The 13,756-nt window shown below is 35.0% G+C and overlaps 2 protein-coding genes and 1 pseudogene across 2 annotated transcripts; 1 reads left to right on the top strand and 2 right to left on the bottom strand.

Annotated features, from left to right (window-relative positions):
- Window positions 1-2,297: 2,297 nt before the first annotated feature.
- LOC125198162 (protein IQ-DOMAIN 22-like) lies at window positions 2,298-4,699 on the top strand. Its single transcript, XM_048096586.1, has 3 exons — window positions 2,298-2,668; window positions 3,408-3,596; window positions 3,865-4,699. The coding sequence occupies exons 1-3, from the start codon at window positions 2,333-2,335 to the stop codon at window positions 4,498-4,500; spliced, it is 1,161 nt and encodes a 386-aa protein (XP_047952543.1). The 5' UTR covers window positions 2,298-2,332; the 3' UTR covers window positions 4,501-4,699.
- A 706-nt stretch (window positions 4,700-5,405) lies between these two features.
- Window positions 5,406-7,006, bottom strand: LOC125198161 (60S ribosomal protein L24-like). Its single transcript, XM_048096585.1, has 5 exons — window positions 6,867-7,006; window positions 6,245-6,320; window positions 6,046-6,147; window positions 5,817-5,965; window positions 5,406-5,726 (listed from the first exon to the last, which is right to left on the bottom strand). The coding sequence occupies exons 1-5, from the start codon at window positions 6,875-6,877 to the stop codon at window positions 5,573-5,575; spliced, it is 492 nt and encodes a 163-aa protein (XP_047952542.1). The 5' UTR covers window positions 6,878-7,006; the 3' UTR covers window positions 5,406-5,572.
- Window positions 7,007-10,612: 3,606 nt separating this feature from the next.
- Window positions 10,613-13,142, bottom strand: LOC125198160 (annotated as a pseudogene).
- Window positions 13,143-13,756: the final 614 nt, after the last annotated feature.

Below are 13,756 nucleotides of genomic sequence, written 5' to 3' on the forward strand. Positions count from 1 at the left end.
TAAAAAATAATACTATATATAAATGGGACTTATATTATATTTAATTTTATTAATAATTCTTAAAATTATACTATCAATAAAGGAGACTACTAATAGGGAACTAATAGGGGAGAATATCAACTAAGTGCCTGTTCGGTTTATTGTATAAAATAATAGTGGATGCAATATAGGACAAGAGGAGGACGGGCTTTATCTAGGATTATTTTAATATTAGATTTTAGATTACTGTTCGGTTGATTTGATAAATTTAAGACAATTGAATAAGATTTGCATATAGTGGAAAAGGATTACTGCCTATACAAAATATAAAAGCATAATTATAGCACAAGCATTAGTATTTATTTAATTATTTAATTTTCACCACCTCCTCCATCACCATTCCCCAAACTTAAATATTTAATTTAATTTAATTAACATGACTACCCATTTTCCCAAATTTTGCAGAGCCCTTCTTTTCATACTAGGAAATAGTGCACATCGGCTGCCGATAACAATTCACACCCGACCACAGAATAAATCGATCAAAATAATTTGTTGTATAGTTGGCGGTGCACAGCGGGGTGAAGCAGAGGTGGGAGAGAAGAGAGATGCGACAATTTTAGTCGCAGGGGTTAGGCCCAGATGGATAGTCACGAGATTAGAGTCAAAAACAGTCGGTCAATGCGGGCCGTGATAAAAGAGACGCGGGCCGGCGGGCCGAGTGATAGGCTCTGTCATGGTAACCGAACGCTGGATAATCCAGTGACTGAGATTGAGTCCGGTGGAGTAGCGGTAACCGAACGGGCAACTAATAGAATCATTAGTCTCGTTTTGTAGAATTGTCCTATGTTCCTCAGCCAATGGTTGAAATCTAACATCCAAAATCAAATCCTTCTAGATATATAAGAAAAGATCTGAAGACAAAAAAAAGTGAATGGTGGGGAAGTGCATTAATTTTGTGGGGGCGTGGCGGGAAAATGGAAACACGTGATGCGACTTTGTGAGATTTTAAAATCAAAGTCCGTGGGCTTCTCTGTTGTATCTGTTGAAGTAATCCCTCCATCTCCACAATTGATGGTATATTTGAAAATGCCCTGAGATTTTAGATAATATTATTTTATAATTAAGTGAAAAGAAAAAATAGTATATTTATATTTGTGTGAATGAGAAATTTTTTTCAAAGTATAAAATGTCACAATTTTTATAAGTTAAACTAATAAAAAAGGTATGATTTTTATTATAGAACGGAGGGAATACAGAAAATGACATAAAAGGTGGAAAAAGAGTTTTAGTTTTAATCAGATATAATATTATATTTTCTTTGGAAGGTTGTTTTAGTCCCCTTGCTATGAGGAGCTATTATTGGTTGATTTTATGAAATTAAAATAATTTACTTAATGTTAGTTTGAGAATTTTTTTTTGAGAAAAATTGTCATTAATTTTTTATTGACTTCTAATCAATCTAATAATTTCTAAAAGCAGTGAATTAAATCATGGAGTAGTTTTTAAACATTCTCTCAATCGACAATTATCTTATACAATAACTCCTTATTTTGATGAAATACAAACTTTGAAACTTTTGTCATAAAAATGCTTTTGAAAATTTTATATTCGCTTGGATCTATTACCCACAATATTGGATTTAGATCACGATATGAAAAAAAAAATATTTTTCGTAAAAATAATGCACTCATTGGAAAATGAATTATATTGAAAAAAATGAAACTTCTCAATTATAAAGATTGCACTCATCCAAAATAAAGCCACTGTTTTTATTAATTAATTAATCAAATCAATTCATTAGGAGTAAATTGGACATCTAACATAAAACGTGACTAGTTTAATACTCCTCCCTCGTTACATAAAAATACAGTCTCATTTTTTATTTTCATTCATCCATCAAAATTATTCTTAACCTAAAAAAAAATTATTTTAGTCTAAGGGATTACTAACTTTATCCAGTATTTTTCTATACTCTAGTCACTTTATCTTTTTTTTTCATGTTTATCAGTTTTACATTAAAATATTCATTTTTTATAATAACTCAGTTTCTTACTTACATGATTAATAAACTTAAATTTTAATTATTTTAAAAATGAGTATATTTGCCGATATATCATAAATTTAATATTTAATTTAATTTGATAACAAACATTTACTAAGAGGAGTAAGCAATAGCTGTAACAATACTAAAATAGTAGTAATAAATAGAGGTAATGATTCCTAATTAGGTAGAGACTTCCATAGCACCCAACAATAACCTATTTTACTAATCCCATGTATAGTAGTTATATCAATTCTTGACCATTTCACTTTCACTCCCCCATTCTCTCAGTCTCCCTTAAACTACTCCATGCTTCATCATTCACTCATCATCTCTAACACAATGGGCAAAGCTTTGAAATGGTTTAGAGGTATGTTGGGCTTGAATAAGCCCGACCCGAACGCCGACCCGCCCTCCAAGAAGAGATGGAGCTTTCCCAAGGGAAAACTCCGCCGTCGATCCCATGCCATCGACGACAGGCAGGCAATCGCCGTTGCCGCCATAGCCGAGGCTGCCGTGGCCGCAGCCCATGCCGCGGCCGCGGTAGCCCACCTCACCAGCGGCGCAGCGTATGGTCCACAAAACGGCATCGTTTGTGAGGAGCGGGCGGCCGTTGTGATTCAATCGCATTTCCGTGGTTATCTCGTAAATTTTCTTCCTTTCTCTTTTTCAATGTTAAGGTAGTGGAAAAAGTAGACCTATTAAATGACCAATATTTTGTACGTACAATGATCCCTGGGCTTCTTTTTGTCTTGCTATAATAGGAAATTATTTAATTTTTTTTATAGGTTTGAATCATCTTCTAAATTCCATTTTTCCATTGCCTTTTGGAATTAAAACAAAACAGGAAATTCTTTTCTAGTTCAGCGTACACTAATTTTGATGAACGGTCCAAAATTTTAACAAAAAAAACCAAAACTGGAGTATTATTTTATGGACGGTAGATAGGATGGTTTTTCTCTCAAAGGATGTGAATCACATTTTCCATTAATAACACATCAACTATTTTTTCTCCTTATTAACATTATTTTTTCGTAGACGAAGGTAGTAGTAAATTTTTTGATGACGTGGCTAGTACTTTCCAAAGCAAAATGGTAGTCCTAGTTTATTGGTTAAGGTTGCTACAGTAGTTTGAAGAAAGTTACAGTGCAACAGAAGGGTGAAAAAGTTGCCAATTTATCTTTTGAGATACCTTTTCTCATCTCATTGGATTACTTTATCTTCACTTCATTCCAATGGTTGAGATGTCTTGTTAGACATTTGGAATTTGATTAGATTGGTGCTCTAAATCTAACAACCTCTAATGTAATCATAATGTGTGATCCATTTTATTACTAATTTTCAACAAATATTCTTACTGAATCATTACTGATCACGTGTGCAGTCGAGAAGAGCTCTACGGGCGCTGAAGGCGTTGGTTAAGCTCCAAGCACTCGTTAGAGGCCACATTTTGCGGAAGCATAATGCTGAAACGTTACGACAGCTGCAGGCACTTATGCGCGCCCAAGCCAGAGCACGGGCAGGCCGACTCCCCTTTGAGGAGAGCACCAAGTCCTCCCACTTCAATCACATAGTAAGATATTGAATAAGAATGTAAGCATGTACTCCCTTCGTTCAACTATGGTAGAGTCATTTCATTTTTTGCACTCGTTTTGAGAAAATGACAGTAATAAATAGTTAAAGTGAAGAGAGAATAATATAGAGAAAAGTCCACTTTAACTATTTATAATTATTTTTCCAAAACGAGTGCAGAAAATGAAATGACTCTACTACTATGGAACAAAGGGAGTATTGAATATGTAAAGTTGTCAAATGTAAGCCTATATTGAATACTGGTTCAGGAGAAGGCAGATCACGCGACGAAGCAGCACGAGCATGAATCCCCTGCCCGCGCCAAAATGAAGAGGAATGTGTATGATCCAGACAAGTCGCCCTCGCCCTGGATGGAGAGGAGGAAAGGCGAGAAGGTTCTAGAAGTTGACACGGGAAGGCCAAGCACGAGCCCTACAGGCAGAACCATCATCCACTCCTCTCACCCGAGCCACATCTCCGACCACCATACCACATGGTTAAGTCCGTCCCTAAGCCCTCTCACGGTAGCCATAAATGCCAACGGAAGCCCATTCTACACGGCCAACAACAGCCCAGCCTACTCGTCATCAGTGGAAGGGAGTTCCAAGAGGGCGCTGTTCGCGCCTGCCAAGAGCAGCCTGAGCAATTGCGCGGAGCATCCAAGCTACATGGCTTACACGGAGTCCTCAAAGGCAAAGGCAAGGTCTCTCAGTGCTCCGAAACAGAGGCCTCAATCGGAGAGGTCTAGCTCCCCGTGGGAGAGATCAAAATCGGTGAATAGGCATAGAGAAGGGCAGAAGGTGCAGTCAAGCAATGTGTATCCGGGATCGGGGCATCTGGACCGGCAAGGGATGCCGGAGAGGGACATTTCAGGGTTTAGTGGTGGGCTTCGGCACAGGTACTAAGCTAACCATATTTGTTTTGGATGTTGGTCATATAAATTGTGGATAATAAGAGAGGAGGTATGTATTTTTGCAAATATTGTGTGGGTGAATGGTGAATTTCAATTGTTATGTGATACTCCTGATTTATCCTAAAAATGTAATGTAGTAGTATATCATTTCAAACAAAAGACGATGAATTTTAGGGATGGATTTTGTGTCATTCTTGTTCGACTAAATTGATGATGCAATTACTGTCAAAATCTGTGCTCTAAAAATTAACATCACTACAAGTCTAAAACGAACTTCTATTAGCATTGACATTGAAAAGGGAAGATAGAATGCTTCAACAGGTAAATCAGGGTCTAAATGTGAGATTGTGATACTGTATGGCTCATAAATAATTATGTTTGGACTGATAAATATTGATGAGAAATGAGAATTATTTTTAGCTCCTTTGCCATCAAAATTTAGTCAATGTATCAACTTACAAGATTAATGAAAGATATTATGGTCCGGATCTTAATAGAAGTAAAAAAATATTGTATTGAGTCCTTCATAAACTCTATATTTAATATAGGTACTTGAGTAGTTCGATTATGTTTTATCATATTTTTAGATTGTCTCAAATTAATTGAATCATTTCACTTTTTGGCTAAAAACAAAACATCTAATGGCACCCACTTTATTATTTCTTTTACTTTATTTATTCTCTCTCCCTCTCTCTCTTACTTTATTTAAGTCACTAAACACAACTTTCTTAAATCCCGTGCAAGGAAAGGAACACCTCAAGTAACTTGGGACTGAGGGAGTATAAGTTTTTTATGAAAAAATGCATTAAAATTTAGTACGGAATCTCAGATGAAAAAAAGTTAGTAATGCATAGATAGATACTACTTAATACTTTAAGCTGAGCTCGACAACCAGACTCGAGAAAAATGTATGCTATTTCTAGGGAAAACAAAGTCCAATAGCCTTCCAAGACAATGTTGAGTTAAAGAAATAAGTTGTAGACCAAAAGCAAAACCAGCACACAACGGCAATGGCTTATAACCATTTGTGTTCCTTATGCATAACATATAAAAGCAAAAACCTTTCAACGCTTGCCGCCGCCACCTCCAATCTTAGGGCCCTTGGGTGCTGCTCCCTTTGGTACATTGGCCTTGCCGGAACCCTTTTGCTTGGACTGAACTTCAGCCTTCTTTGCCTTCTTTTCATCTTTGGTTTTCTTAATCCTCTCCTTAATTTCACTGATACAACACAGTAGTTCAATTGTTTAACTAATCTAATCACAAGTAAAGAGGAATGACATTTTACCATTTGGAATTAAAGTTTCATACCGTAGAGCAGCCTCACGTGCAGCATCGCGGACCTCTGGCTTCTCGGCCCGTTTCTTCTGAATGACCTCTAAGGTCGCACCAACAATGGACCTTGAGTAGGGCTTCTTGTTGGTACGGCGCCTCTTCTTCACAGTTTCAGCAGCAGCATCCTATGCCAATAAAGAAAGCATTTAGAGTCTATAAAAAAAGCAAAACAAACGGTGTTGGGTGATATATCAATCAAAAGTACCTTTTTGTGTTGCTTTCTGTACATGGCAGTCCAAGTAAGCTTAGCAGGCCTCAGGCGATTGTGGAAGTACCTCTTGCATTTTGAGTTAACAAAGAGGAAAACCTACAACAGTTGTGGGAAATTGGATTCACAAACCCTAACCATATGAATTACTACAAATGAAAGGGTAAAAGAAAGTCCTGGCTATCCTTTATCCCACCTGAGAATCTGATCTTATAAACCTAATGCCCCTTCCAGGATAAATCTTGGCACCGCTAAAACGGCAAAGCTCCGTCCTGATAACCAAGACCATTAGCAACTAAATCAGTACCCGTACAATACACATCTACAAAATCCAATATACGCACAAACAAAATTGGAGAACCAAACAGATGAATTCTTCAATATTCAAGTGCGCTCAAAGTTATCATCAAAACCAAGGTTTTACAGCAGAATCCAAACAACATACATACGGCTAGAGCAAATTCTCTAAACAAATTGACTCGGAAACAAGTTTTGTTATCTCCAATTAGTAAAACACTGGATTAGATAGTGCGAGTCTGATTTCCAGCAACTATCCAGAAGTAGAAAATCAATACAAATGGAAATTGATATGCATAGATCACGAATCCAAATATGATGCATCTGGCGACCTCTAAATCTACGACAAAAATGCGACTAGAATTAGAATTTGACGGAACAAATCCAATCTAAACAACCCTTAAAAACATCTAAAGGTTCAATAATTTCCACTGCCGAAATTCGATTCAGTGAAGCACGGATGCTCAATAGCGTATAAACAACAGGAAATCAGCAGATATTACGAAAAGATTGCGACTTACTTGAGAACCATGGCTGCAGAATAGTAGAGAGCTCGCCGCGGAAGGTCAGTTTGTGAGATTCCAGTAACCCTAACCCCCAATCACAGCAATATAAGGCGTTGCTTCGAAATGGACTCAGAATGGGCCTAGGGTTTCAGCCCTTTTTCATATTGCAGTCACAAGCCCAATAATCTATACTAATTAATCTTACTTTATCAATAATACTACTCCATCGTATGTACGAATTCATTTGCGTGTTGTTAATATGTTAAACATATTAATTTTGATATACTAGGCGTCACAAATTTCTTATCATTTTATTAATATATTAGATTAAATTAAGAACTTTTTTATTAAGTGATATATCATTACATTTAAAATTCTAATTTTATTTATAATAAAAAATCAATCCTAAATTTATGATCTAAAATGAAAAGTGCGAATAATATGGGACGGATGAAGTATTATTTTATACAAGTAGTAATATAAAATTAGTTACTTTTCTTAAATGATGTCGAATACTAAAGTGTTAAAGTGTTCTTTATGAAAATGATCCCAACCAGAGGCGGAGCCACGCTGGGGCTGGGGACCCTTGGGCCCCTCAAGGGCCCCCCAACCATTTAAACTTTTCTTATATATAATATATGTATACAATCATATTCAAATAATTATCTAGCTCATTTGGTTTCTAAATTCGCCTATTCTATGTGAGTGCCTGAGTTCAAAATTCTCTATGCACAAAATTGCTATTTCGTTCTTTTTACCTTTTTATATATCTCTTTTATGTTTAATTCCATTTTATGTTATAATATTATATTTATTCTCTTTCATTTCAAAATTTAAAATCATACATATATAACAAAAAAAATTGTTTAATCTCATAAATACAATAATATATACAATATCATTTTTTCTTTCATTCTGAAATCTTAATCTACACATATCCATGAATAAAAAATATTTTTTTATCCCATAACTATGTAAATGCTAGCATCGTTAATTTTTATCAATAGGTTTTTCTCACTAACTTGTAATTTTATGTAATGAATTTCACATACTCTAATATTTATTATCTTTGCAATTTAAGACGAATTAAATATTTTTTATCCCATAACTATGTAAATAAAAGTATATTACTAGCATCGTTAATTTTTATCTATAGATTTTGTTGATTTTCTCACGACTTGTAATTTTATATAATGAATTTACACACACTAATATTTATTATCTTTACAATTTAAGAAAATAATTAATCCACATTGACTTTGTCTCAACATGTGTTAATAGTTTTCATTTATATGTTCTAACTACCTCCGTCACCTAAATGTTTGACACACTTTGACCCGGCACGGGTTTTAAGAAATGAAATTGAAAGTGAGTTGAAAAAGTTGGTGGGATGTGGATCTCTATTCGTTAAAATATGTAGCTTTTAAATGTCGAGTATGATTGACAATAGTGGAATATGGGGTCCACTACTAAAAATGGTAAAAAGTGAAGTGTGTCAAATTTTCAGGGACGGACCGAAATAGTAAATTGTGTCAAAATTTGAGTGATGAAGGTAGTAATTATTTTCACTAAGTGTTTATAGTTTCTGTTGTCCATGTTTTAATTATTTTCACTATTCATATGTTCCTGTTAACGATCCTTTTTGTTGCTTATGTGGCTATGCCATGTCGACTTCTTGCGATATTAACACTAGTTAAACTGAATAATTATTTATCAGAAATTTGGGCCCCCCATTCATAAAATCCTATGGCTCCGCCATTGATCCCAGCTATGTGTTTCCAAATTATGTTCTTTTGATTTCGTGTTCATTAGCCCGCTTCTTGTTTTCCTAATTTTCTTTTTTATTGTTGATGAAAAATTTGCATTAAATAATGAAAAACTTGCTGAGGAATTTCCATTTGTAATAAACTAAACCAATTCTACAAGGTAATGGAGAGAATGTAATAAAAATAATAAAAGTTAAAGGTATTAAATGATTTAGAAGAAATGTATCAATTTGAAACATAAATTAAACTTTTTGTTTTTTTATTATATATGTGAACTTAAAACTTCTTTTACTAATATTAAACATATAATCACCTCGTATTTTGATACTCCATATTGGATCTAAAAATGGACGGCTAAGACCATGTTTATCAGCAACCATCCAACCCAACTCAACAATCCACTTTTTCAATATTTAATTCATTTCTATCTCCTCCACATCATTAATATTCATCCAACTCAACCACACTCATTTTCATGGGTTATCAATGACCACCGGTTATCAATGACCACCCAACCACACTATTATTTATTTTATTTTATATTATTTTTTTAATAATATTATTATTAAATGAATAGTATTTATTATTGCATAATCAAATTTATTAAAGAGGACTAAAAAATAAGAAATTATACCAAAGAAATGATTATAGGAGGAGAAAAGATAAGATTTTTTTTATACAAAACTATAGCAAATGTGGTCTCTATTTATAGAGAATGAAAAATTATACATTTTGGTATAATTTTTTTAATTTTTTTATATAATATATAAAAGATATATCAATTTTTTAAAAGAATTATATCAACCAATGAAATTGTGCCAAGTGGTATAATCTCATTGGCTAATTCATGAATGAATTTGGGAGACCATTCGGTCGTCGCTGGTTGCCAACCAGCTGACCATGGCTGAGGAGGGAGACATGCCATTGTTTTAATTGTTTTTTTATAATTGTAAATGTGACATGGAGGTCGACCAAAACAACCGATAAATATGATCTAAGAGTGTTCAAAATCGATATCATCATAATTTCTTTCTAATATGAGGATTAAATTTACCAGTATCTAACTAAATGCAATCAAGTAAAGCAATAAAATCACCGTGTACTATCTTCTTATTGAATTTGATTAAAAAATAAAACAAGTAGGATGCAAATTAAAAATAGAAGAGAAGTACGAAGCAAATGAAAAAAAAAAAAGATGAAAAGTAACGATGTTATATAGGATTTAACGAAACTTATCAATGAGAAACATTGAGTAAATCTTTTGTTGAACTTAAAACTTTTAGAATTAAATTGAAACATTTGATAAAATATTTTATATGTATCATCTAATTATCTGTCATTGTTGGACTCAATGGATTCTTATTGAACCCAGTGGAGTATTTTGATACTCCATATTGGATCCAAAAATGGATGGAGAGTGTTTACAATCGATATAATCATATTTTCTTTCTAATATGAAATGTCATGTTTTAAAAATTATAGAGAAGAGTGAGTGCTAATTTTTTAAGCAACACAGTCATAATAATAAAGAAAAGTGATCTAGTTCATACTAAAATCATCATAAGCCAATAAAGAATTCATCATACCCCAATACAATACAAAATGCACAACACAAAATACTCATCCGTTCCATAGTAATAGAGCGTTCATTTTACATTCGTTTTGAAAAAATAATTATAAATAATTAAAATGGTGAAAAAGTAAAGTAAGAGAAAGAATAATGTAGAGAAGAGTCTTATCTGCATATTACTATACTCTGCTTTCTTTCACCCTCTAACTATTTATAATTATTTTTTTAAAGCGGTAAATAAATGAAATGTCTATTCTATAGGGAAAGATAGTTAGATACAAGTAACATTGCACAGCAAATTTCAAAAGAGAATCCGAAATCATTAAACAATAAGATATCAACCTCTACTCCAATTACTACTCCATTCATATGCATATATAAATTGTAATCCTAGGTATAAAAAGTACGAGCAGAACAATTATGAATACCACACATTAAAGCTCCAATATGGGGAAATATCCTAATCATCTCAAAACATATTTCCAGCGACCATACAACTCTCCTCCCCATCGCTACAAGAGTACAAGGTAAACATTTTACAGCAGCAAAAGTTACTGGCATTGTGCACGAACTTGCACAAGGAAATACACAAAGTGTTTCGATAAACAGGCAATCTCAGAATCTACAATGACACGCACCTAACTAGCAACTAATTAAGCTGCTTTGGCTGTTTCGCGGGCCAATGCAAGCTTTGCGAGCAAACCAGACATTTGAAGATATGAACCAACTCCATCACAGATCCTCATATGAGCAAATCCTGTCTCCTGTAAAACCATCACAAGAGATTTCAGTTTAAAGGAATGTGCTTGTTCAGTTCTAACTTTATTGGCTTGCACTAAAATATTTTGTGTTTTCTACAAGGATGAAAAATCATCCAAGAACAAGAAACTAGTGTCTTTTCCACGGACTGAAATGCAGATTGCATCATACAAACCTTCATAAATTCCAACTTCAGATACTCAGGCATATCATAGTTTTTTATGATTCGGAATAGAGTGGTAATGATATCAGTTGGTGAATAGCCCGAATCATAGAGCTGCTTCAATCCAGCACAAGCATTGTCGAATTTCCCATCAATAACTTGGCGTACCATATTTTTGACATGCAAGGGATGGGGCTGATCACAAACCTGGAGGCAACACAATGGAGTTATAGTATTGTTTAACATTTTGAGATAAATGTAAAATCATTACTCACTTACGAACTGACCTTGAAAACATTTTCTTGATTAACAAACCCAAATCCACTATTTGTGGCTTGCAAGTTGTTCAATGCTTGCCTCATATCACCGTCAGCAGTAAAAATAATTGCTTCAAGACCTTCTGGAACATAAGGTACCTAGAACAATATAAATATTGCGTTGAGTACCAAATAGATCTAAACAAAGTGCCAAGCAACCAAAATGGTGCAGTCATTGTAACTCTCTATGTCCAAAGGGAAAATAAGTGTAACCCTGCAGCAAAAGCATTTGACTTGAAGAGATGTTGAACAATCTAAGTAACTTGGAAATTTCCACATGAACGTCAGCAGTAAACAGTGTCAGATCTAACTGGAAAGGGATTAACCTTTTCAGCTGCAACCACCACCATGAGACGTCCAAGGATCTCTTGATCGGATAGTCTAGAAAATCGAACAAGAGCACAGCGACTCTGAATAGGCTCAATAATCTTTGATGAAGTGTTGCAAGCTAGCCCAAAAGCGTGTAGAGTTAGAATATATTTCCATCGTCCTTCTCAAAGCTTGTTGTGCTCCTGAAGTCATGCTATCACATAATACAGAAAATTAGATTCAAAAACAAAACACAATAAAATAAAGCCCTAATAAAAATGAGTACAAGAAAAACAAAGTTGAATAAGTCGGGATCAATACAAGAGTCATGCTCTTATGCACAAGATCCATATAGAGTAACTTACGTCAGTTTAGTAGTACTACATATGAGCAAAAAGCAAAAGATGCCACTGAAATTCCCTTAAAGAGAGACAGAAAAATCACCTGTCAGCTTCGTCCAAAATTATAATCTTGTGCCTTCCAGGGGGCAATGTAACTTTCTTCTGGGCAAACATCTTTATTTTGTTTCTCACAACATCAATTCCTCTGGCCAAATTCATGAATATAAGCATAAGAAAAGCAACAATTGAGTGAATCCCAGTCATGTAAACAAGACATAAGAAAATACGTCAATACCTATCATCTGATGCGTTTAGCTCCAAGACTGCCTCTCTATAATTTGGGCCAAGGAGCTCATGAGCAAGAGCCAATATGCTAGTAGTCTTACCAGTTCCAGGAGGACCCTGAAAGAACCAATCAAGGCTAATTGCTGAGAAAAAAACCAGAAGATGTCTAATTTTTCATCTTTCAAAGGTGTATAAGATCTATTCATATACATATCCAAATAGAAATTTATAAGATAGTAATGCTTACCACCGGCGTAGAATCATTTTTGGGAATTCAGAACATTAGCGAAAATTGAAGAGACTATGCAAATTGAAAACATTACAGAACTACGATATCAGGATGTACAAACACCGAAGCACTTGGTAATAACAAATTCCGAGCCTCCTAACCAAAATCCACACAGAAAAGACCAATTTCTCGACAAGGAATAATTTGCTATACTTCCATTGTGGATACTCCATTGGACTCAAAGCATAAAATTAAACCGAAAAAGAAGAACATTTGGGAGAGAGAGAGAGTAGAATGCTGACAGCCAAAATAAGATTGGGCATGTTGCCATCGCGGGCGATGACTTGGAGGCGGGCAACGGGCGTCTTGATTGCCGACGATATCAGACACCTTAGTGGGGCGAAACTTCTCCACCCATGGGATCTCTGGCCCCACCGACGATGATGATGCAGACGCCATTGCAGAGCCTTCCAATTTCAATTCAGCCACAAAACCCTCGCTTAAATCCTCTCCTTTTCTTCTTTTTCCTTTTTATTCAATGCTTCCTCGCCCCTATAAAAATATTGACATTTAGAACAGCGCAGATTCTTATGCACAATTGATATTTTATTGTAAAGCTGTCAAAATGAGCTTATTGAAAGAAACATTAGGAAGAAATATCTATCCAATCCGTGCTACAGGTTTCAAAATCTACAAATACCAATATAGAAACAAAATCACAATATTTGAGTTCGGGGAAGGTGAAGCAGGGTGGAAGGAATCCGGCGTTGCAGTGCGGTAGGCATGATGGCCAGGCAAGGCGAGAGAGAGTGGAGGCGCCGATTGGGAGAGAAGAGGCGAGGAAAGGGGAGATTGGTGCTAGGGCAACATACCAGTGCGAGTATTTCGGATCTCCAAAAACGTCGCAGCACTTCCCTGCTGCCTGTGGAGGCGCAGGTGAGAGAGGAGATGGACGGAGACGGCGGCAAAGTGGTGACAGCGGCAGCGGTATGAGATTGAGGTTAGGGTTCTTTATGATTTGGGCGAAAAGAATGAACAGGGTTCAAATTAAATCTTGCAGTTTCAATGAAAGGGGTTCTTTATTTGAATGATGTTAACATACTATATAAAATTAAATCTTGCAGTTTTCAAATTAAATGCTGCTTATATTGGCGTATTATATTGCT

The sequence above is a fragment of the Salvia hispanica genome, unplaced genomic scaffold, assembly GCF_023119035.1.
Source record: "Salvia hispanica cultivar TCC Black 2014 unplaced genomic scaffold, UniMelb_Shisp_WGS_1.0 HiC_scaffold_1250, whole genome shotgun sequence".
Classification (NCBI taxonomy): Eukaryota; Viridiplantae; Streptophyta; class Magnoliopsida; order Lamiales; family Lamiaceae; genus Salvia; species Salvia hispanica.